The 23,280-nt window shown below is 39.9% G+C and overlaps 1 protein-coding gene across 1 annotated transcript in view; it reads right to left on the bottom strand.

Annotated features, from left to right (window-relative positions):
- TEX10 (testis expressed 10) overlaps positions 1–18,796 on the bottom strand; it is a gene marked incomplete at both ends in the record, with an annotated part of 38,990 nt that extends 20,194 nt beyond the window's left edge. The window contains 8 exons of the mRNA XM_080709312.1: positions 1,780–1,957; positions 3,762–3,937; positions 6,154–6,289; positions 6,938–7,176; positions 10,070–10,182; positions 14,143–14,386; positions 14,784–15,496; positions 18,617–18,796. Coding sequence (XP_080565438.1) covers positions 1,780–1,957; positions 3,762–3,937; positions 6,154–6,289; positions 6,938–7,176; positions 10,070–10,182; positions 14,143–14,386; positions 14,784–15,496; positions 18,617–18,796 — 1,979 coding nt within the window. The remainder of the gene's footprint in view (positions 1–1,779; positions 1,958–3,761; positions 3,938–6,153; positions 6,290–6,937; positions 7,177–10,069; positions 10,183–14,142; positions 14,387–14,783; positions 15,497–18,616) is intronic.
- Positions 18,797–23,280: the final 4,484 nt, after the last annotated feature.

The following is a 23,280-nucleotide window of genomic DNA, read 5'->3' as shown; positions in this document are numbered from 1 at the left end:
TTTCCAAATAAAATATAAAATAGGTCTGGGGGTATAGCCCAGAGGTAGAAAAGCCCCTGGTTTCCACCCCCAGTACCACCAAACAATATAAATAAATAAAATAATGGTGAACATACATACTGTCCAAGCCAGAACATTTCTGAGTCAAGGGGTGCTATTACTAATTATGCAAGAGCAAATGAGGTAAAATACAAGTACTGCTAGCAGACCAGGATGCATGTTTACCCCACACAAAACCCAAGCCAACTGGGCACAGTGACATACACCTGTAATCCCAGTCCACTGGGAAGCCAATACAGGACTGCAGGCTTGTCAGCACATAATAACTTAGCAAGACCCTTTTTCAGAATAGAAAGGGCTGGGGTGTAGCTCAGAAGTGGAATGCCCTGGGCCAACCCCAAGTACCACCAGGAAAACACAAACCAAATTTTTCTTAGTTTAAGTAATGTTTCCCTCCTCAGAATTTTAATACTATTGATTACCTTTGCATATCTGTGGTTTATAGTACCCAATCCAGCTGTAAATAAATCAGGGGCACACAGGTAAGCACTGGATATGGTTACAGAACACAGCTGGGCATCAGTACTTGGCAGCACATATGATCACCAGTTTTAAAGGCAGTATGATATATCTAAAAAGTATAACTGATCCATCCAAATATATAAGAGAAAATTTCCACCCCATTTCAAAACCACTCTACAGAGCCAAGATAGGAGTTGTTTTTCTCTTTGTTTTTCCCAAATAGAATTTTAAGTGGATCTGCTGTCCTTTTTAGCCACTGGGTGGCATAACTAATCTGTTTTTACTGGATTCAAGAGCAGATTAGTTTATATTTTCTGACTACTCTTGTATACCTTTTCTAACTGAGCACTGTAAAATAGTATGGGGGGAAAGTCAGGTTCTAAGAAACTATAAACAGGCAGTAGAAGGGTAAGGGCAGCAATTCTAGGGATATATATATATATATATATATATTTTTTTTTTTTTTTTATGGTACTGAGGGTGGAATCCAGGGCCTTTTCTACCTCCAGGCTATACTCCCAGACCTATTTTGTACTTTATTTGAAAACAGAGTCTCACTAAGTCACTGAGAGCCTCACTCAGTAGCCGAGGCTGGCTTCGAAGCTGTGTGATCCTTCCAAGTGCTGGGATTACAAGTGTGCGCTACCATGCCCAGATAGGGATATTTCTTAAGAGCTTAAAAGTCAAGAGAAAATAAACAAGGAACTTCTAGCTGATGGATTTTTCACACATGGAACATCCCACTTAGGTAGCACCCTGTTCTTAAACACTTTTTTTTTTGCAGGAGGTAGAAAGCTCCTGGGTTCCACCCTCAATACCACCAATAAATAAATAAATAAATAAATAAATAAATAAATAAATAAATAAATAAATAAATAAATAGGTATGTAGCTTGGAGCAAGAATGACCCTGGTTTCAATCCCCAGTACTATACACACACACAGAGTAAATGAAGATAGCAGTATGTGACCTGAAAAGCCTTCTTTATGTGGGCATGGTACCACACACCTGTAATCCCAGTATTTAAGACACAGGAGGATTGAAGGTTTGAAGCCACCTCAGCAATATAGTGAGGCTCTCAGCAACCTAGCAAGTCCTTGTTTCAAAATAAAATAAGACTGGGGATGGTAGTTTGAAGGTAAAATGCCCCTGAGTTCAATCTCCAGCACAATAAATAAATAAGCCTTTTGTAAATTTCCAGTAAAAGAAAGGAAGAAAAATTATACACTTAAAATACAGCTCACTTGAGCATGATACCTCATGTGCAGTATTCCAATAAGCATGATAGACAAATTTGAACTGAGTCTTCCCATAATACAACAACGACTTAGCCGAGAAAGCACATCGGCAGGCAGACTGGGTAGGAAATACACAAGCTGAACCAAACGCTCTTGAGACTCTGCAGGGAGAACCACCACAGTGCCTTCTTGTGGATCTAGTGGGTAGGTAAACATATAAATTAACTATGCAATATATACAAACCAGAGAATGAATTAATAAAGCAAACTTATGCCTTTTGTTGAATTATAGGCTGACAAATTATGCTTAATTTCCATTATATCAATTACACACAAGTCTTACCATACAGCATGTATATCTTGTTAAACTACTTTCTAAAGTAAAACACTAGACATAATCATTTAACACTATAATAATTTGTTAATTGTTTTGTTTAGAACTTTGTTGAGAATGAAAAAAAAAAAAAGACTCACCACAAAGTAAAAGTGAAAAACAAGTGATTAGGCTATCACAGTAACAACTACAATACCAACCTAATTTAACACAAAACACTTGTTTTACTTGCTGTGTGTAAATACCTATACACACACATACACACACACACACATAAAATTTAAACTATTTTAAAATAAAACCCACAGAGGTGGAAACCACTCAAATGCCCATCACTCAATGCTGAATGGTATATCGACAAAAGGGAACATCACTCAGCAACAAAATAGAACACTCATCCTTGCTACAACACTGCTGAACCCTGAAAATACTATGCTAAGGGAAAGAAGCCACACACAAAGACCTCACTTAATTCCATTTATAAGCAATGTCCAGAATAGGCAAACCCGAGAGAGAAAATAGAGTAGTGGCTTCCAGAGGCAGGGGAAAAAGAAAATGAGGGGACAACTAAGGAGTACAGAGTTTCTTTTGCAGTGATGAAAATGTTCTGGAATTAATGATGATGGCTACAGACACTGAATTTTACATTGTAAAATAATGAATTTTATCATTCTACTTAAGGAAATATGAATTATATATCAATAAATAAACTATAACTACGGGTGGATATGTATGTGTGTATATATGTATACATGAGAACATATATATATATGAGAACGTGTGTATAAAAATATGAGGAAACATATATTCCAGTATGTTTTTATTGATATTTTTGCATAATATATTAGTTATCTCAGGGATATAAAAGTAATAATATATGGAAGACATATGAGATATTATGATAAAATAAGTAATGAAGGTATTATCTTGCAATCAAAGCTCCAGAGGAATTTTTAAAAATACCTTAATTAGTTTGAACTTTATCAACAGCAAGTGATTTCAAAGATAACTTAAGAATGCAAAACAGAGCCGGGTGTGGTGGCGCAGGCTTGTAATCCCAGCATTTGGGAGGCTGAGACCCAGAGGTTCATGGTTCGCAGACAGTCTCAGCTACTTAGTGAGGCCCTCTGCAACTCAGTGAGACCCGGTTTCAAAAAAAGAATAAAAAATAGGGCAGGGGCTGTAGCTCGGAGGTCAAATGCCCCTGGGTTCCATCCCCTCCCCCCAAAAAATTCAAAATAAAAAGCCAGGCAAAAATGCCTCTGGGTTCAATCCTCAGTATGGCTCAAAAAAAAAAAGAAGAAATCTATGCCATTAACCTTCTATGACTTCTAATAAATAATACAAGTGAAGTCAAATTTACTGCCTGATTTTTTAATTTGGGCAATTTAACGATGGCATAATAATCTGAACTAAAGAAAAGGCAAATCTAAAAGGCTCCCTTTAAAAATTTCTTCCTAGACCGGGTACGGTGGTGCACACTTGTGAGGCTCTCAGCACTTCAGTGAGACCCTATTTCCAAATAAACATATAAAACAGGTCTGGGAGTGTAGCCCAGAGGTAGAAAGCCCCTGGGTTCCATCCCCAGTACCACCAAAAAAAAAAAAAAAAATCTTCCCATACCAGGAGAACCCAATGACTACATACACCATTAAACAAACTCTTACCATAGATCCGGAGAGCAGTAGCTTGTAAACTTTTTAATAATTCTTTATTTGCTCGAGCTGCAGCAGTATGAATGATATCGATGAGCTGTGTGGAGAGCTCAGGATTTCGAGAGCCCAGATGAGAGAGCTGCAGTGGTAAACCAGCAAGCCAATGGGATAACACTTTACTACGGTACCTTAGGAACAAGGAGGAATGTACAACAGTGTGATTTGCAAAGATGAGGGAAATAAATGTGAACTAAAAAAGTTTTGAGTTAAAAATACCACAAAGTGACTAAATGTGTACCAATAAATTCACATTTAAATATCTGAGAGCCTCCAAGGTGCTAGCATTTATTCAGCAGCATTTTCCAAAGCTTGTCTACTTTTTTTAAACAAAAAAAGGGTTAAAGGACAGAGATATTATTTAACTCTTTATCCTAATTCATTTTAACTATTCTATTAACAAATGTTGCATTTGGTACAATGTCCCCATAAAAAACAGCTTCGAATTTTTATTCTTGTGTTACTTTACAGTGTATTTGCTAAAGCTCTGATGTCATGGGTAACGACAAACATTTTTGCTTCCTCTGAGAACTTGGTGATTTAATCATGGATTTCACTGTCAAACCTGTTAAATCTCAGTTCTACTACCTATTAGATATATTTAACTTTGTTATCTTCTGTAAAATGGAAATAATAGTTCCTCATATTAGCAGTATGACAATCACTAGATTATGAAAAGCTCCTTGCTTATAGCAAAGACTAGACTATGTTCCAAAAACTACCTACATATTTTGAGGTATCCCCAATCTCCTTTACCCACACATCTTCCTTTCTTTTCCACTGGGCCTTATGCATGCTAGGCAAGCACTCTATCATTCTACATTCTATCCACTAGAATGTAGAATGAGCTACATTCTAGTCTTTTTTAATTTATCACAGGGTCTCACTAAGTTGCCCAAGAATGGTTTCAAACTTGGGATCCTCCTACCTCAGGCCTTCCAAGTAGCTGGGATTACAAGTGTGCATCACCACACATCTTTCTAACTTGTCCCAAATAACCTCTAACTACAATCCCAAAAAGTTAATTCCTTAGTCCCACCCCTTGTGTGGTCTACATCACCTGGCAGTAAAAAAAAGCCAGAAACTTCTCATCCTCAATTGCCCTTACTCTTATCCTGCATTTTCCAATACGTCACTAATGGCTAGTGATTCAACTTCCATAATTTTTATGGGAAGAAAAAGGAAAGGTTGTGGCTGCTGTAAGTTGCTCTATTAGCTATAGGTGGACAAGTGGAAATAAGTGCTAAAGAGGCTTTTACCTGTTCAGATATAGATATAAAATTTACTAGCACTTAATAAGTATTATTTATAAAATTTTATTACTTTTTTCTGTCTAATTTTTATGTATATTTTTAATTATATATATTTTTTCTTTTTGTGTGTGTGTGGTACTGGGAATGGAACCTGGGGCATCCTCCCTTCGAGCTACACCCCCAGCCTGATTTTTTATTCTTTATTTTGAAACAGGGTCACACTGAGTTGCAAAGGGCCTAAGTAGATGAGGTTGGGAAGTGCCAACCTCTTGTCTTACCCTCCCAAATGCTGGGATTACAAGTGTGTGCCACCACGCCTGGCTATATATATATATATATATATATATATATATATATATATAATCAATTGGTGCATTCTGGTCTTGCACTATAAAGTAGATCAAGTTGACAATGGCATATATTCACAGCACTTGATGCCTCCCCCACCTCCCCATTTCCCTCCTGATACCAAGTGTCCAGATTAGCAATGTTACAGTCACATGTACACACAAAGTCACAGGTACCATTTCCATTAGTGAACCTCAGCCTTTTTCTTCCTCTACTCTTCCTCCCTGGCTTCACTTTCTTCTTCTTCATTATCTAGAGTCCCTGTTATCCCAAATATTCCCTAGTTCAAACATATTAGAGAAAACATATGTCCCTTCTCTTTCTATGCTTGGCTAACCTCACTTAACATAATGTTATCTAGGTCTTTCCATCTTCTTATAAATAACATTTTTTTTATTGCTGAGTAGAATTCCATTGTGTGTATTTCCCATAATTTTGTAATCCAGTCATCTGTTGATAGGCACCTAGGCTGGTTCCATAGCTTTGCTACCATGAATCGTGCTGCTATGAACAAGGGTATGCATATGTTACTGTAGTTCTGCGATTTCAATAGTGGTATAGCTGGATCATATGGTGGCTCCATTACCAGTTTTCTAAGGAATTTCCATATTGCAGTCCACAGTGACTGAACTAGTCTGCACTCCCACCAACAGTGCAGAAGAGTTCCTATCATTTCTTAAATGCACCAAATAGGATTATAAAAATCTCCAAAGATTTATTCAATCAGAAAAGAAAAAAAAAGTTACCTGAACCGGTAAGATCTCAGTTCTTCCTTCTGGTAGATTTTACTGAAAAACTTCAATAACAAAGTCCGAACAGGAAGGAGAAGGTCCCTCTGCTGATACAATGTGTAAACTGCCTTAATGAGAGTTTCTGTAGCTTCTAAAAATAGAAAGAAAACAACACTGTGTATTAATCAAAAATATTTCATCAACAGCCCCCAAATTCCTCTAAATGCATAGAAGTACTTTTACTTTATTCCTATATCAAAGTAGGAATCAGTCACACACTAATAGTTACCATCCTCAGTCCACATTAGGAAGAGCATGACTTAAAAGTCAAACTAATCACAAGTTACACTCTAAATTTTCTTAAGAGACAACTAACCTTGGATGACAAAAACCAGGTTAGAAAGGTGAATCAGATGATAACCAAGCAGGAAATCTTTGATTTTGAAAAAGAATTAGCAGTAAATCACTCCAAAAATTTACAATTTAACTTAACCTTAACCTAAGGAAAGGTAGAGATAGCAGTATTCTGTTCTATATTGATCAGTGGAAAAAGCTCTCCTAGTCAGACTAGGTCAGAGGAGGATAGAAACTTATCAGTTTGTTTCAGTGTGGATCTACCACCTCAGAAAGAGTCACAAATAATTTCAGGGCTCAAGCAGAATGCCTTATAAATACTGAAGCTAGGTACCTTGTATGGCTTGGATGTAATTAACTAGCTAGAATGCCTGGAAGTCACCATTTCAAAGCTAGACCCTATATAGCATAAGAGCTCCTCTTTTAAAGGCAAAACAGTACTTACCTCTGTTTGGTTGTATCTGCATTAACCTCCATGACACTCCAAGCAATCTGTTCAGCTGTTTACTATTTAGCCTATAGCCATCTTCAAGGGTCTCTGTCACAAATTTCCTTATCATTTCTATCCAACTGGAATCTTTCTGCAAAGTTGAGGCATTTGCCAGGGAGACCATGATATCAGACAGTGTTAAATTCAGTAAGAGATCATCTACGTTATTGGAGAGAATCGTGCAATGCTTGATGCTAAAAACAAACAAAGACATACAAACATCTATAAAGTGTTGTCTACCATGCCCACTTAAGAGTTCTTAAAATAGCCTATAAACTGATTAAAAATATGTCCTAGCCGGGCGTGGTAGCGCACGCTTGTAATCCCCATGCTTGGGAGGCGGAGACTGACTTAAGAGACCCTGTTTCCAAATAAAAATATAAAATAGGTCTGGGAGTGTCGCCCGGAGGTCGAAGGGTTTCCAGAAACCCCAGTACCACACACACAAAAAAACTTTTTTTAGCCAGGTGTGGTGGTGTACACTTGTAATCCCAACATTTGGGAGGCTGAAACTGTAGGATCAAGGTCCACAGACAGCCTCAGCTACTTAGGCCCCCTGCAACTTAGTGAAACCCTGTTTCAAAATAAAGAATAAAGAATAGGGCTGAGGGTGTAGCTTGGTAGTTGAATACCCCTGAGTTCCATCCTCAGACCTGCCCCCACCCCCCAAATTTTGTCCTTCTAGAAATAAACTGTCACGAAAACAGTGTACAGGCAAGCTTAGGCCAAAGTTCTGTAAATTAACTATTCATTATGGAATCAGAGTTGTTAAGAAATCCTAAATTAAGTGAATAGAGCTCAGTCCCTTGCTCAAGTTGCTATCTACACAGAGGGCAAATGGCCTTATATTGCCTGGGAATCTTCCAAGAACTAAAAGCTAAGAAGAACTGAACTGAGTATGGTGGTGCACACTTGTTATACCAGTATTTGGGAGGCTGAGAAAGGAGGACTGCAGGTTCACAGCCAGCCTCAGCAACTTAGTGAGGCCTTCTAAAACTTAATGGCCTGCTATCTTGTATGAGACTCTGATTTAAATAATAATAAAATAGGGCTACCTCTATTCAAGATGGTAGAATGCCCCCAGGTATAATCCCCAGTACCTTGAGAAAAAAAAAAAAAAAGACCTGAAAACTCTAAACAATTTAAAGATTTTTTAAAAAGATACTTATAGCCGGGTGTGGTGGCGCACGCTTGTAATCCCCGCGCTTGGGAGTCAGAGACAGGAGGATCGCGCAGGTTCGAAGCCAGCCACGCACGCTGGCTTAGGAAACCCTGTTTCCAAATAAAAATGTAAAAATAGGTCTGAGAGTGTAGCCCGGAGATAGAAGGGCTTCCAGGAACCCCAGTACCACCAAAAAAAAAAAAGATACTTATAAAGCCAGGCCCTGGTGCTGCACACTTGTAATCCCAGCATTCAGGAGGATGAGACCGGAGGATCGCAGTTTGCGGACAGCCTCAGCTACTTAGTGAGGACCTCTGCAACTCAGTGAGACCCGGTTTCAAAATAAAGAATAAAAAATAGGGCAGGGGATGTAGCTCGGATGTTGAATGCCCCTGGGTCCATCCCCAGTACTACAAAAAAAAAAAAAAAAAAAAAAAGATATTTATATATGAATGGACATCCCAGGAAATCCTGGCTTTGCTTTTAACTAATCACCTGACTTAGGAATCAACTTCTGCTCATAATTTCCTCATGTATGAAATATTGACACTGATCCAAGAAAGTACTGGTCTGAAATGAATTGATTTTATAATTCAGATGTCTAAATCAGTTTATCCTAGTTAAAAAAAATTCAAAGCATAAAAGACATATCAAAATATTTCAAGTATAATTTCAAAAAATTCATCACTCAGAAGAGCAAAGAATAAACCTTAAGATATTTGATTGTCTCTACCACAATACCTTACTTACAGGAGGCAACCAAAAGAGATTTAGTGAATGAGTGGAAGTCCTGCTTACAAAAGCCTAGCCGGGCGTGGTGGCTCACGCTTGTAATCCCCGCGCTTGGGAGGCAGAGACAGGAGGATTGCGCAGGTTCGAAGCCAGTCGCGTGCGCTGGCTTAGGAGACCCTGTTTCCAAATAAAAATGTAAAAACAGGTCTGGGAGTGTAGCCCGGAGGTGGAAGGGCTTCCAGGAACCCCAGTACCACCAAAAAAAAAAAAAAAAAAAAAAAAAAAAAAACCTAAACACTTTGAGCATTCACCTTGAACCCTGCTCAAAGAGCCTCAATGCTTCTCCAGCTAATTTCTTCTCTCAGATATATTTAAGAACTTTTGACAGACTTTAAGGTTCCTTTTTAAGTATTTGCTCATTGGGGGCAACTACAATTTTAGTGTTCTAGCTTGCACGTGCTTGTCAAGTTTTATTACATAATGTGCTCTCACATTTATCTGCTTTCATTTGCATTGGGCATTTAAAATATTTTCCAGGCTTACTTTTAACTCCATCTCTCATCTCTAGTCCTTTCTTTTTTCTTCTCCAATTATCCTTCTTCTCACAGGACAGTGGCATTCGGTTCATCACCACTTTCTTAAGAACTAGAGGATCTTCCAGGTACTCTCTTACTTAGAGATTTAATAATTACATCTTCATCTAAATAGGCTACCTACCTTGGCAACTTTTATTAAACTCACACTACATAATTTGATACATTCATCTAAAGCAAAATACTCACTGTAAATACTTTTTTTAAAAACCAAAACACTGGCCAGGCATGGTGGTGCACGCTTGTAATCCCAGTACTTGGGAGGCTGCGACAGGAGAATCATGTAAATTTGAAGCCAGCCTCAGCTACTTAGTGGGACCCTGTTTCAAAAAAAAAAAAAAAAAAAGTCTGGGAGTATAGCCCAGAAGTAGACCAGAAGTAGAAAGCTCCTGGGTTCCACACCCAGTACCACCAAAAAAAGAAAACTGCTGGTCCAAAGTGACTTGTTCAAGATGAGCCATATTACTCCTACTTTTACTGTCACAAAATGTAGATATAAACACCTCTCAGTATAGAAACTCCAGATAAAAAATAGTTGCCTTTTAATAATGTCATATTAAACAGCTTTTCAAGTTTATTCGATGGAAAATACTACAATACCTTCTATTCATCTCTTTTCTTTTGTGCTTGGTCATTTCTTTTAGGGCATATGGAAAATGACTCATAAAATGGTGTTTGAAATCAATGAGGTAATTCTTTCGAAGCCATGACTCCTATTGAAATAAAGATTAAAATTAGAAGATCTTTGGGGAAAAAAGTAATATAAAGTAACCAACAAAACTTTAAGCAGAAACCTTAATATACCTTCTTCCTATGATATAAGACAAAGTTTAAAATCAAAATTAACTGCTAGGGTATTCAATTTTTATCCACTGATCCTTTTGGTACTTAAAAATTACTTATTTCTTAGCCAGGCATGGTGGCAATATACCTGTCATCCTAGTATTTGGGAGGTTAAGACAGGAGGATCACAGGTTTGAGGCGAGCCTCAGCAAATTAGTGAGACCCTGTTTGAAAATAAAATAGGGTTGGGGGTATAGCTCAGAGGCAGAATGCTCCTGGGTTCAATCCCCAATACCCCCCCCCCACACACACACACACACTTTTCTTAAACCCATCTGCTAGATGAGAGGAAAAAAAGAGAAAGTAAAGAAGATTGAAGAAAATTCTGAATTTGGACCATGAACAGATGTTTATAAAAAAAACCAAAATACCTCTTCTATTTCATGATTTACTTATACCAAAATATCCCCTAGGAATTCCATTATTTCTCACTAAAAGCATTTAATACTTTCATAAAACAAGGTACTTCCCTAAAGTGCTTTAGCAGTAATGGTGAATTTATCGTTCTTTCCTATGTGAAACACTATCTTTCTCATTTCAGATCAGAGCTCTGATTTCCTCAGATCCAAGCTAACCAAATCCCGTTCTGTCAAGAGACTGAGGGGTATCCTAAGATGTCGGACTTCAGGTACTAAACAGCTGTCAATCAACAACTCAGTAGTTTCAGCTTAGCATCCTTTACTGGGTTCCTCTCTTCTTCCTTACTGCTAAATGTGAATTTTCAGCATCAGTCCTAAGCCCACTTACGCCTGAGCTCCAGATTCTATATACAGATATACATGATTGCCTGTTGGACTTTTAACTAGCATCTTAAAATGTAACATGGACATCACCAAACTCTGTGCCAGCAGTCAGCTGGCCATTTGGGCCCTCTTCCCTTCACGTATGCACACCAGCATTACCACTGGCTTTACCTGTATCCTGCTGCCTCTCATCATTTCAACCACTAGCTGCCATTCTACCCCAAGCCACCTTCAACTGTTACTAGCACTAGCTGGTTTCCTTGCTATTCCTTTTATTCCCCCAAAGCCAACTCTCAGACAGCAAAAAGAGTGATCTTTTAAAACATAATGTTTCAAAATGAGAGAAGGGGAATGCGGGTTTGTGTGTGTATATAGGAGTAGGGAAGGGCTGGTCATCCATTAGCTGATGGCTGCTAGAGAGGAAAGTGAGCATTTAAGAGATTAGAGTTATATTTTTGTAAATTCAACATATTAAAGTTAAATAAATATGATACAGATCATGCCAATTCTCTGCTCAAAACCCACCACAGTCATGTTAAAATCCAAACTCTTCTCCCTCATCTCCCACCATTCTCTCAGTCCCTCACTTGCACAAGCCTTCCTGGAATTCCCTAGACATGCCAAGCTTGTTCTTACCAGGTGTGGTGGCGCACACTTGTAATCCCAGCATTCGGGAGGCTGAGACAGGAGGATCAGGGTTTGAGAACAGCATTAGCTACTTAGTGAGGCCCTCTGCAACTCAGTGAGACCCTGTTTCAAAGAAAGAATAAAAGCCAGGCGTGGTGGCACATGCTTGTAATCTCCAGGCTTGAGAGGCTGAGACAGGAGGATCGCACAGGTTCGAAGCCCGCCTCGGCTACTTAGTGAGGCTCTCAGCAACTTACTAAGACCCAGTTTCCAAATAAAATATAAAATAGGTCTAGGAGTATAGCCTGGAGGTAGAAAGCCTCTGGGTTCCACCCCCAGTACCACCAAAAAATAAAAAATAAAAAATAAAAATTAAAGAATAAAAAAATAGGGCTGAAGGTGTAGCTAGGGGATAGAATGTCCCTGGGTTCCATCCCCAGTACGGCAAAAACAAAAAAAAAATTGAATATCAATGAACTTTTCTCCACTGCACTGCAAATGTTACCAAACCAAACGCACTAAATAGCACCAACACTTAGAGGCAAGCAGCCAGTGACCCTAAGACTGCACACAACCCAGATCCCACTTTAAAAACACAGGCTTTCTGAGAAAAAAGTCACATTTTTCTTATATTAAAAGTACTTGCATTTAAAGACCAATAGATGCCATGTAATGTCTCCTGAAGACTGTGATAGAGGTCACCCAGTATCTTAAAATCAGTTTACAAATGAAGGTAAATGAGAAAGGGGAACCAACAGTGGGAATGGTAAGAAAATTAAAATGCCACTGAATGTCAGGGTGCACAGCTAACACACATTTTATACTTCGTCTTGGATAATAGTTCTAATCAAATTATTAAGTTCAGCATAACAAATCTGTCAAGGTACATTAAAGATTCTACCAACTGATGTTTTAAAATATCATTCTGAGCCAGCCATGCCTGTAATCCCGGGACTTGGGAGGCTAAGACAGGAGAAACTCAGGTGAAGGACAGCCTTGGCAAGTAATTCTTACCAATCCAGTGAGACCCTGTTTCAAAATAAAAATTAAAAGCAGGACTAGGGGGTATAGCTCAAAGGTAGAACGCATCAGTAAGACAAAACAAAACAAAATTTTATTCCTGGCCTGGAAATGTAACTAGTGGCAAAGGATTTTGCTTATTAGTATGCATGAGTCCCTGATTTCAACTGCCAGCATGGCAAACACACACACACACACACACACACACACACACACACACACACACGTAAATTATTTCCTCATTTCAGTTTTGCACAGTATCAATTTAGTGCTACAAAGTGCTAGAAAACAGCCATGTTATAACACCAAGTAGTTTTAAAGCATACTATTTTAAATATCCGTAAGATTAAAAGCAGTATTGATCCTTTGTCAGCTTTAACTAAATGATAAACCAACACAACTGATGACTTTGCATACTTTGAATCCGATGGTACTATTCTTCCAAATGCAAATACTAATAAAGCAGTAACAAAAGTTTACTGGTATGCATATATAGTTAAATGCCAAAAAAGCTTGAAATTTTTACTTCTAAGTTCTCTAAAAAAATAAAGACTAGTATTCAGTTATGTTAAATATCTTTGTTTTTCTTAACCTTTCAGATTAAAAGTACAGATGCTTCTCAATTTATAGTATTATGTCTTGGTAAACCCATTTTAGGTAGAAAATATCCAAAGCCAAAAATGCTTTTTTTTTTTTTTTTTTTGAAGCACTGGGAATGCAATTCTACCTCCAAACTACACCCCCAGCCCAATTTTTTATTCTTTATTTTGAAACAGGGTCTCACTGAGTTGCAAAGGGCCTCACTAAGTAGCTGAGGCTGGCTGTGAACCATGATCCTCCTGTCTCAGCCTCCAAATGCTGGGATTACAAACATGGGCCACCATGCCTGGCTAGAAAAAGAGTACTTATTAAGCAACTTTTTTAATACTATAAGACTACCTTCAGAGACATTTTAACACTACTATGAATTATATCTAATAACAAGTGGAATCAAGGAATTTTTAAAAATTTCACTAAAACAAATATATTCATAATTAATAACCTTACTATTAATTTCATTGGTAGTTTCATGCAAAAGAAATAAAGTAACAGTTAAATCTTGAGTACTTTTTGAAAAATGTATAATTTGTATAAGCGATTTCTTTTTTTTGGTTTTTTTTTTGTGTGTGGTATTGGGGTTCCTGGAAGCCCTTCTACTTCCGGACTACACTCCCAGACCTATTTTTTATATTTTTATTTGGAAACAGGGTCTCTTAAGCCAGAGCAGCTGGCTTTGAACATGCACAATCCTCCTGTCTCCGCCTCCCAAGCGCGGGGATTACAAGCGTGCGCTACCACACCCGGCTATATAAGCGATTTCTAATCCTCCCATTTACAAGAGAAGGCGTTATTAGTAAAATAAATAAATAAATAAATAAATAAATAAAATAAAATTCTCACCAATTTATGGGTTTCATCATGTTGTTTAGAGAGTTTCCAGAGAAGGGAAATAATGTTGAGGACTTGCTGCATAACCTGTAGGGGTTCTCGCTCTACACCCTTTCCAACAGAAGCAGTTAGCTGTGGAGGCATGGCTTCAATCCAGCATTCGATCAGCAATGGTATTATTATCTCAATAAATCCTTTCAGGTTTTCAGTAGATGACAAGCCTTCATCCACAACTCCTAGTCCTCCAACCAGGTACCTAATAAAGAAAGGTTAAGAATGAAGAAAAAAATTAATGATTAAACAATACATATTATCCTTTGCTTAATTTAAACCTTAAATATAAACTACCAGTAAAACGAAGCTCCATGAACTGTTAATTACATCGATCAAGACTAGTAAGAAAAATGAAATTATACGATGACAAAGCCAAGAGATTATCATGTTTTACTTCTCATTAGGCTTTTCTAGAAATGAATAAACAAATAATACTTTCAATGACTCCTCCCATCAGGAGTTATCAAATCAAATCATGAGTAACTGCATGAAAACTATGAAAGACAACTGCATGTCTTCCCACCATTAGCCATCAATGGTCAGCAGTTAGATTTCAATACAGGAAAACTGAGTGTGGACATAACTGAAATCCTTCTTACCGTAGCCTGAACTGTGAACTGACATTTGGCTGTGAACCCCCATTTTCATAAACCTGGATGTGTTGCTGGTCGTTGGCATGTTCCTTCCAGTTGATAAAAATGGTGTTGCTAGTGGCATGGGGATTTTCTTTTTGTTCCTGAAGTCCTTCACTTTCTCTCAACCTACTGGATCCATCTGCCAAGGCCTGAAGGAATTTACTGAGTCTCACTAAGACTTTTAGCCTCCATTGCTGAGAAGTGAGTCTCCGATTAGGATTTACAGAAAGTATCCAGGACTGGGATCTGTCTCTATTTACAAGTCCTTTGGACAGCTGCTGATGAGAAATAAGTTCTACAAAATTCTTAAGCAATATACTGCTACGGCCAGTAATTAGAGCTGGGTACTGTTCCAGCAGAATGTCCAAAACTTTTAAAGAGTCCTCCTGAATTCCTTCAGTAATGTGAGTCATGGCACTAGAGAGATGGGCACTTACCAAAGGAAAAAATGGAGAAATTTGTTCAGCTCGTATTTTGGGGGCCAGGAATTGAAGAAGTTGAACTGCTGCTAATCGTACATTAGCATCTTTATCTGTAAACACAGCAGTCACTTCACTTAATATGTTTGAAAGGTGTGCATCAATTATAAATGGGTACTGAGACAAAAGGTCTTTAAGTCCAAGAAGAGCACTTTGCTTAACCCCAGCATTGTAGTGATGCATCTGTGACAGCAAATCCTACAAATAAAAATACAGAATGTAGGTGTGTATGCATACATATATACACATACGTCATTTTCAAATAAACATGCTAACTAAAAATATGCTAATAATCTGACATTCCTTGTATTAACTGCATCAGCAAGTAATTTAAATGTGTAGCGAACATCAGTAATTCCATTACTTAGGAAGCTGAGACAGGAGAATTGCAAGTTCAAGGCCAGCCAGACCCTGTTTCAAAAATGAAATTGTGTTAGAACACCCCTGGGTTCAATCCCTAGTACCACAGACACACAAAAAAGTTATTTCGTGTTTATTAAGATTAGAAACATATTTTAGCTTAATAAGAACATTACTAATTTTCAGTTAAAATGTTTTTACAGTCTTTATACAGGCTTAGGCACTCTGATTTAAAGAGACAGAAATTAACATCATCACTTACTATACCATGTACCAAACACTGTGAAGCTAACAGGCCTGTTTACTTATTGTAAGTGATCTTTTATGAGGGTGTATGTATTTTATTCAGAGAATACTACTTGAAAATTTTATTTATGGGGTTAATTATTTAACATTTGGAAAAAAGACCCAACTTCAAACATTTTTTAATTACTTAACCTCCAGAGCTCAAAAAGCAAGACTAGAAAATATATATCCTCAGCCAGGCATGGTGGTACACACCTGTGATCCCAGTACTTGACAGGCTGAGACAAGAGGTTTGTGTAGGTTTGAAGCCAGCCTTAGCTAGTTGAGGCTCTCAGCAATTTAGTGAGACCCTGTTTCCAAATAAAATATAAATAGGTCCTGGAGTGTAGCCTAGAGGTAGAGGGCCCCTGGTTCCATCCCCAGAACCACCAAAAAACAAAACAAAACAAAAAACCAAAGAAAGAAAATACATATCCTCATAAAGGCTTGTACACAAATACTCATAATAGTATTACTCCTAAGAGCCAAAAAGTGAAAAGCCAAGTATCCATGAGTAAGTTAACAAACTATCACAATCATGTATAGAATACTGTTCAACAATTCAACGAATAAATACCTTTCTGATACAAGCTACAAAGATGAACCTCAAAAAAAAAAAAAATCAAAGATAAATTTACAAAAACAGAAAGTAGATTAGTGGTTGCCATGGGCAAAAGAAAAAATGGGAAGTGATTTCCACTGAATACTGGGTTCCTTTCTGGAGTGATAAAAGTGTTCTAAGCTGGGCATGACGGCGCACACCTGTAATCCCAACACTTGGGAGGCTAAGACAGGAGGATCACAGGTTTGAAACCAGCTTCACCAACTTAGCAAGACCCTGTTTCAAACCAAAAATAAAAAGGGGTGAAAGTGTAGCCCAAGATGACCAGGGTTGAATCCCCAGTACTACAAACAAAAAACTTCCAATAATGGTTTATGATGATAGTAGTGTAAACTGTCAATATAATAAAAACCAGTAAATTGCATACTTTAAATGGATGAATTTTTTTTTTTTTTTTTTTTTTTGGTGGCACTAGGGGTGGAATCCAGAGGCTTTCTACCCTGGGCTATACTCCCAGACCTTTTTTATATTTTATTTGGAAACAGGGTCTCACTAAGTTGCTGAAAGCCTCACTAAGTAGCTGAGGCTGGCTTCGAACCTGTGCGATCCTCCTGTCTCAGCCTCCCAAGCGCGGGGATTACAAGCGTGCACCACCACGCCTGGCAAACAGGTGAATTTTAATGTGTGTAAATTATCTCAATAAAGCTGTTAAAAATTTTTTAGGCAAAACTCTTCAAGCTTCCATTGACTTAAAGTATTTACAGGGTGGACAAGTCTTAATCCAAAACCTATAATGCTCCAAATACCCAAACTTTTGAGTGCTATTACACAAGTGGAGCCGGGCGTGGTGGCGCACGCTTGTAATCCTCACGCTTGGGAGGCAGAGGCAGGAGGATCGCGCAGGTTCGAAGCCAGCCGCGCACGCTGGAAAATTCCACAGCTGACCCTCTTGTGATGTGTCAAAGTCAAAATAGGGGCACACTACGCCGGGCATGGTGTCACATGCTTGTAATCTCAGCATTTGGGTGGCTGAGACTGGAGGATCAGGGTCGTGGACAGCCTCAGCTACTCAGTGAGGCTCTGAGCAACTCAGTGAGAACTGGTTTCAAAATAGAGAATAAAAATTAGGGCTGGCATATATCTTGGAGGTAGAATGCTCCATTCCCAGTACTGCAAAAAATAATAAAATAAAAAACAGGGGCACACTATAAAAGTATTGTAAAAAAAATTTGGCTACATGCACAAAGTATATATGAACCACAAATGGATTTTATATTTGGACTGCAGTCCCATCCCCAAGACATTTTGTAATGCATATGTAGATATTCTAAAATCTGAAAGCCAAAACTCTTGTGGTCCCAAGCATTTTGAGAACCAATCATCAATATACTATGGATGCGTAATCAACTATGTGCTATATGGGCTCAAAAATTAATACATGACGTCGGGTGTAGTGACACACACTTGTAATCCCAGCATTCGGAAGGCTGAAAACGGAGGATCATAGTTCATGGACAGCCTCAGCTACTTAGTGAGGCCCTCTGCAACTTAGTGAGACCTGGTTTCAAGAAGAAAAAAAAAAAAAAAAAAAGAGTAGGGGGTGTAGCTCGGAGGTTGAATGCCCCTGGGTTCCATCCCCAGACCCACACACACAAAAAATACAATAATATCTTATCAGTTATAAAACTGGTAAGATATAAAAACTAATAAGATGTAAAACTGTTCAAGAACTTGATATATTGGGTGGGGATGTGGCCCAGTGCAAGAGTATTTGCCTAGCATGCATTAGGCCCTAGGTTCAATCACCAGCACAGGAAAAAAACAAAACACACATCAAACACAACAATAAATTAAACATAAACATTACTTCCAGATGATATTCATTAAATCATCAAATAAGTATACTAGAAAGAAATCAGAGTTTTTACTTCAGCAAACCTTTCTGAAGGAGGTAGATAAGATGTGGTTTTAAGATGAGATATTAGTAACAGGTGAACCCCAAACATCACCTGTACATAAACTCTGACCCTAAAACACCTTTTTGCAAAACAACATACTACATGATTTCAAAGAAAATCTATTTTTTAATCAAAACAAGCTTTATGATTTACCTTTATGTTAAGTTTCCTATTGTTAGTTGGAAGTGTTCCATCCTCTTTGAGTTGCTCAGGAAGATGTATACTCTTTGTTTTAAAGTTTGTCGAAGTAACATTTTCTGACTTGGGCTTCCTTTTACCAACTTTTAGTTTTACTTTCTGAAAATCATCTTGACGTTTCCTTTTTTTGGTCATTCTTGAGTGCTACATTAAAAAGAATTAGTTTAAAATCAATAAATTGACAAAAGATAAGTGGTAAAAGAATAAAAAGCTTTTTCCAACATTTATATTACTTCAACATTTCAAACATACCCAAGAATCATGGCCAATGATTGTGCCAAAGAATCAAAATATTAAAAGGAAAATACTGTTAAGAAATACTGGGGAAAAAAAAAGCTTATTCAAGAAATAGTGTAAGAGAGTCATTAATAAGACATCCATCTTGTTGTCTATGTCTACATGAAACATTTTATCAAGCAGTGTGGTAAATGGAAACCTTCTGAAATGTTTTGTTTGTCTAGAGGAAAGTAGACTTACTAAAGATATTCTGTAACTGCTAGGAAGATATTGGCCCTGGAAGAACCAGAGGAGGCTTTAGCAAAACAAAGCTTGAAAATGTTATTACTTAATGCAGCTCACAATGATTAGGAAAGTTTTACAAACCAGAGCTGAGTACTTGAAAAACAGATCATATTTAGGTATGTAGGTAGCAAGGAGCATGATGGGGATTTCATGCACAAGTAAAGTAAGTACAGATCAGCTGTCGTGGCCAAGCCTGCAAAAGTGAAGCCATTAGCACTTTCAACATCAGAGAAAACTACAAATGGAAAACACCCCCCCCCCCCAGATAAAAAGTAGCAGAAAAGAAAATGCAATGGGCCAGTCTTGTTGGCACACACCTGAAATCCTAGTACTTGGGAGGCTGAGAGAAGAGGATCATAAATTCTGAGCCAGCAAGACACTCAGCAACCTAGCAAGACCCTGTTTCAAAAACACAGAGCCAAGCATAGTGGCACACACTTGTAATCCCAGCACTTGAGGCTGAGAGCAGGGGGCTGCAGCTCGAGGACAGCCTCAGCTTCTTAGCGGAAACCCTTTGCAACTCAGTAAGACCCCGTTTCAAAAAACTTTGAGGCCGGGCATGGCACACGCTTGTAATCCCCCGCGCTTTGGAGGTGGAAACAGGAGGATCGTGCAGCTTCAAAGCCAGTCGCGCTGGCTTAAGAGACCCTGTTTCCAAAAATAAAAGTGTATAAAATAGGTCTGGGAGTGTAGCACAGAATAATCCCAGTACTTGGGAGACTGAGACAGAAGGATAAGAAACAAAGATAGGTAGGCCACTATTATAATAACTCAGGCAAAGCCATGTCACCTTGCACCTCTTTCAACTTACATCCAAATCTTCCTACTCGGACACAAAATCTCTTATCTGTGCCTCCTTCCCTCTCCTAGGTCACTACTTCTTCACTGGTATTCTTGTTTTGCCTCTAATGTCTATTCTGTAGTTCCCCAACAGACAGCTCTTTCTAAACAAGATCTATGGCTCAGGAGCTTTCAGTTACTCTGACTCCTTACTAGGTCCCTCCTGATGTGGCACCATCCATCATCCTCTCTAGTGTTTTTCCCACAAACTAAAAAATAGCTTCTTCTACCTGAAACCAGCTCAACTATTCTTGAGGCCTTTTCCACAAGCTTCAAAAATAATGGATTCAACCTTCCATTGTATAACTGAGTAGACAAGTACCCCAGGAGTAAATAAAACTACTTCTGGCCCACCACAATTACCCTATGCCTACCTACAAAGTCACATTACACTTGGGGGTACAAAAAAAAGTTTGCAGTACTGCAAGATTAATAAAATGACTAGTGCAAAACAGAGCAGTTCCAGTTACAGCCTCAAGTTCAAAGAATGCAGAAGCCAATCAGCTATGACATTACATCCCAATTCATTGAGTGCAGGGTTTTACCAACTTAGATCCCCTTGAGTTAGAATCTGGCAACAAAGTTAAGAGCTAACTGAATTCTAAAGCCAAGGTGCCTGTAGTTTCAGCTATTCAGAACTGGAAGTAGTGAGGCAGGAGGACTTTGTATGCCCAGTTCAAGTCCAGCCTGGGTAACACAGCAAAACCCATCTCAAAGACATAAAATTACAACAAAAGGGCTAATTCAGAACTAGATCGATGCTTATCCACACTGCCACTTTCTAGCTGTACTTAACCATTGTGCCTCAGTTTTACCTACAAGACAGGAATAACAATAATACTGACTTCACACAGTAGTTACTAGAGGGAATGAAGAAATCAGAACTGTGCCTGCCACGTTGTTAAATACATATACGCTAAAAGCACAAACATACATGTGTGGACCAGCACATACCCAGCACAACATTAGATGCACTGCACAAATTAGCATTCAATTCTCACAAAACCAGCTAAGGAAGGTAGTGCAAACTGGTTTTAACCATGTGACTCGAAAAGATGTGCGAGTCCTTCATTAAGGAATTGAAGGGGGATTCATTAGAGCACTGCAAAACCAGCTCTTTGTCATACATACAGAAATTAACAAGAGGATTGGCAAACTACAGCAAAATGGCTTATTTCATCTACTCCAATCTCAAGTGTTCATTCCACCTATCACTCTAGTTATCCCAGTTCATACCAAGAGGTAAGAAAATAGGGCCTAAAAAGAAAGGCTCTATTTTATCATATGGTCCCTTTTAATACTAAAAAAAAAAAAAAAAAAAAGTCTTCAGCATTAAACATGCACACTTTGTAAGCTTTTCCCACAATTTTATCAGCTAGCTGGAATCAGAGATCAAAGTAAACGGTATAGAACATAGAGAAAAGTTAACCTGTGCCCCCCTCTGGGCTAACTTCGGCCATTAACCACCTGAACTGTCTCCAACCTACAGCCTACCGTCCATCATGTCCTATCAGTTCGCAGTTTTTCCTGAATTAAGAAAACTTGAGGACACTGCCCTTCAATCTTTTACACTGGAAAAGATTGTCTAGAGTAAACAACATTTTTACCCGGAACCTTTACTAGCAACCATTCTAAGCTACTTTTTTTATTTTTTATTTTTTTGCAGGAGTCGGTTTTAGGTAGAAGGCAGGAACTCCAGTCTCAGGGACTGAACTCTCACCTCACCGGTCCTTTTCTGTCTGCCAGCCCCAGCAGTTTTAAAGCAGAATTTCAGAGTCTTACTGAAGGTCTTTACTACTTCTAGTTTACTACGATCTCAACTGAATCGAATTCCAGCTCATCTGCCTGACAGCCCACTCGTTATCCTTCTTCATTCCCAACTTCTTTCTCCCCCGAAGAAATATCAAGGAGAGCGCAAGCGAGCACACCGCCCTCCTCGGCCTTTGGCAATTTCCTCCTCCACTTGCACGCTTGAGTCCCTCCAAACTCTACAGAGGGACCAAAGGCATCCATCAGCCTTCCCAAGAGCAAGCGCCCCAGGCAAGGGCGAAGCTCAGCAGGTCAGGTTCCACTCGGCACGGATCGCAGAACTGTCCTTACCTGCGAGGCGAGAGGCGCGTTATGGGGGCTGCTCTCCCCACCGCGCATCCGTTCCTGCATCCCACCATGGAAGACCCCGCGGGTTTTAGCAAACTACCGCGCCTTCGGCTCCTGTGGACGCTGGTGGGGACCACGGCCGGGGCCCTGGGGCCCGATCCACTCACCCTGGCCTAAACTCTCCCGCACCCAGACCCGCAGCCGGCGCGAGCCCGCCCAGCCGCCACTCGCGGCGCCCCGCCCGCCGATCCGCATCGCCCGCCCGCACCCGGGGGCGCCGCGGGGCCCGGGGGCTCGCCGCCCGCCCGCCCACCCGCCCGGCCCTGCGCCTGGGCCCGCGCCTGCTCCCGCGCCCCGCTGGGCCCGGCCCCGGGCGGCGGCAGCTCACCTGAGAGCCGGACGCGGCCGGCGCGCGGGCCGAGGGGACGGGCGTGCGAGCAGGAGCCCACGGGGCGACAGCGTGCGCCGCCGGCCGCAGCCTCGGGCTCCCGGAGCGTGTTTTCAAATCGCCTGGTCCTCACGCGGCCGCGTCTCCTTCCGCCACCCGGAAGTCAGGGCCCCTCCCGCGCCGCGCCGCGCCCACGTGACCGCGGCCGGCAGCCGCGCGCAGCCCGGGAGGCGGAGCCAGCGCGAGGCCACGCCCCGCCCCGCCCTGAGCCCTGGGACAAAGCGGACCTGGAGTCGGTCCCAGAACCCTGAGCTTGCACCCCAGAGGTGTCCAGGTTGCAGCTGGCCGAGCGCACGCCATTTCTCCTAGACCACGGTTTTTCAGACGGGGAGCTGCAGAGTTTAAGTTGAACTGAACTGAGAGGGAGAAAGTTGGAGGCAGCCAGGATAGAACTTCTGGGAACGTTAACCTGGGCCAAGGTAGAGCAGATAAGAATTACTTAGAGGAGCGCAAAATACACCTAGTAGCTGGAGCCTGGTAGTATACAGGATTTTCCCTCTACTTACAATTCCTACTACTCTAATTAACTGGGCCCAGAGAAGTTAAGGGGTGAAACAAAATGAGAAGAACTTTTGAAAGATAGTCTCGCCAAAGATTGGTAAGGTGCCGGTGGGAGAAAGAGCCCCAGGTATGAAGTGTAGACCTTGATTTAAATTTGTCTAGAGTGTACCAGTGAAGCCTGGTGTCTTATATTGAGCCTCAGAATAGAGGG

Source organism: Muscardinus avellanarius (assembly GCF_963383645.1).
Source record: "Muscardinus avellanarius genome assembly, chromosome: 13".
NCBI lineage: Eukaryota > Metazoa > Chordata > Mammalia > Rodentia > Gliridae > Muscardinus > Muscardinus avellanarius.
The sequence above is the reverse complement of the archived record's forward strand: the minus strand, read 5'-3'. Positions and strand labels throughout refer to the sequence as shown.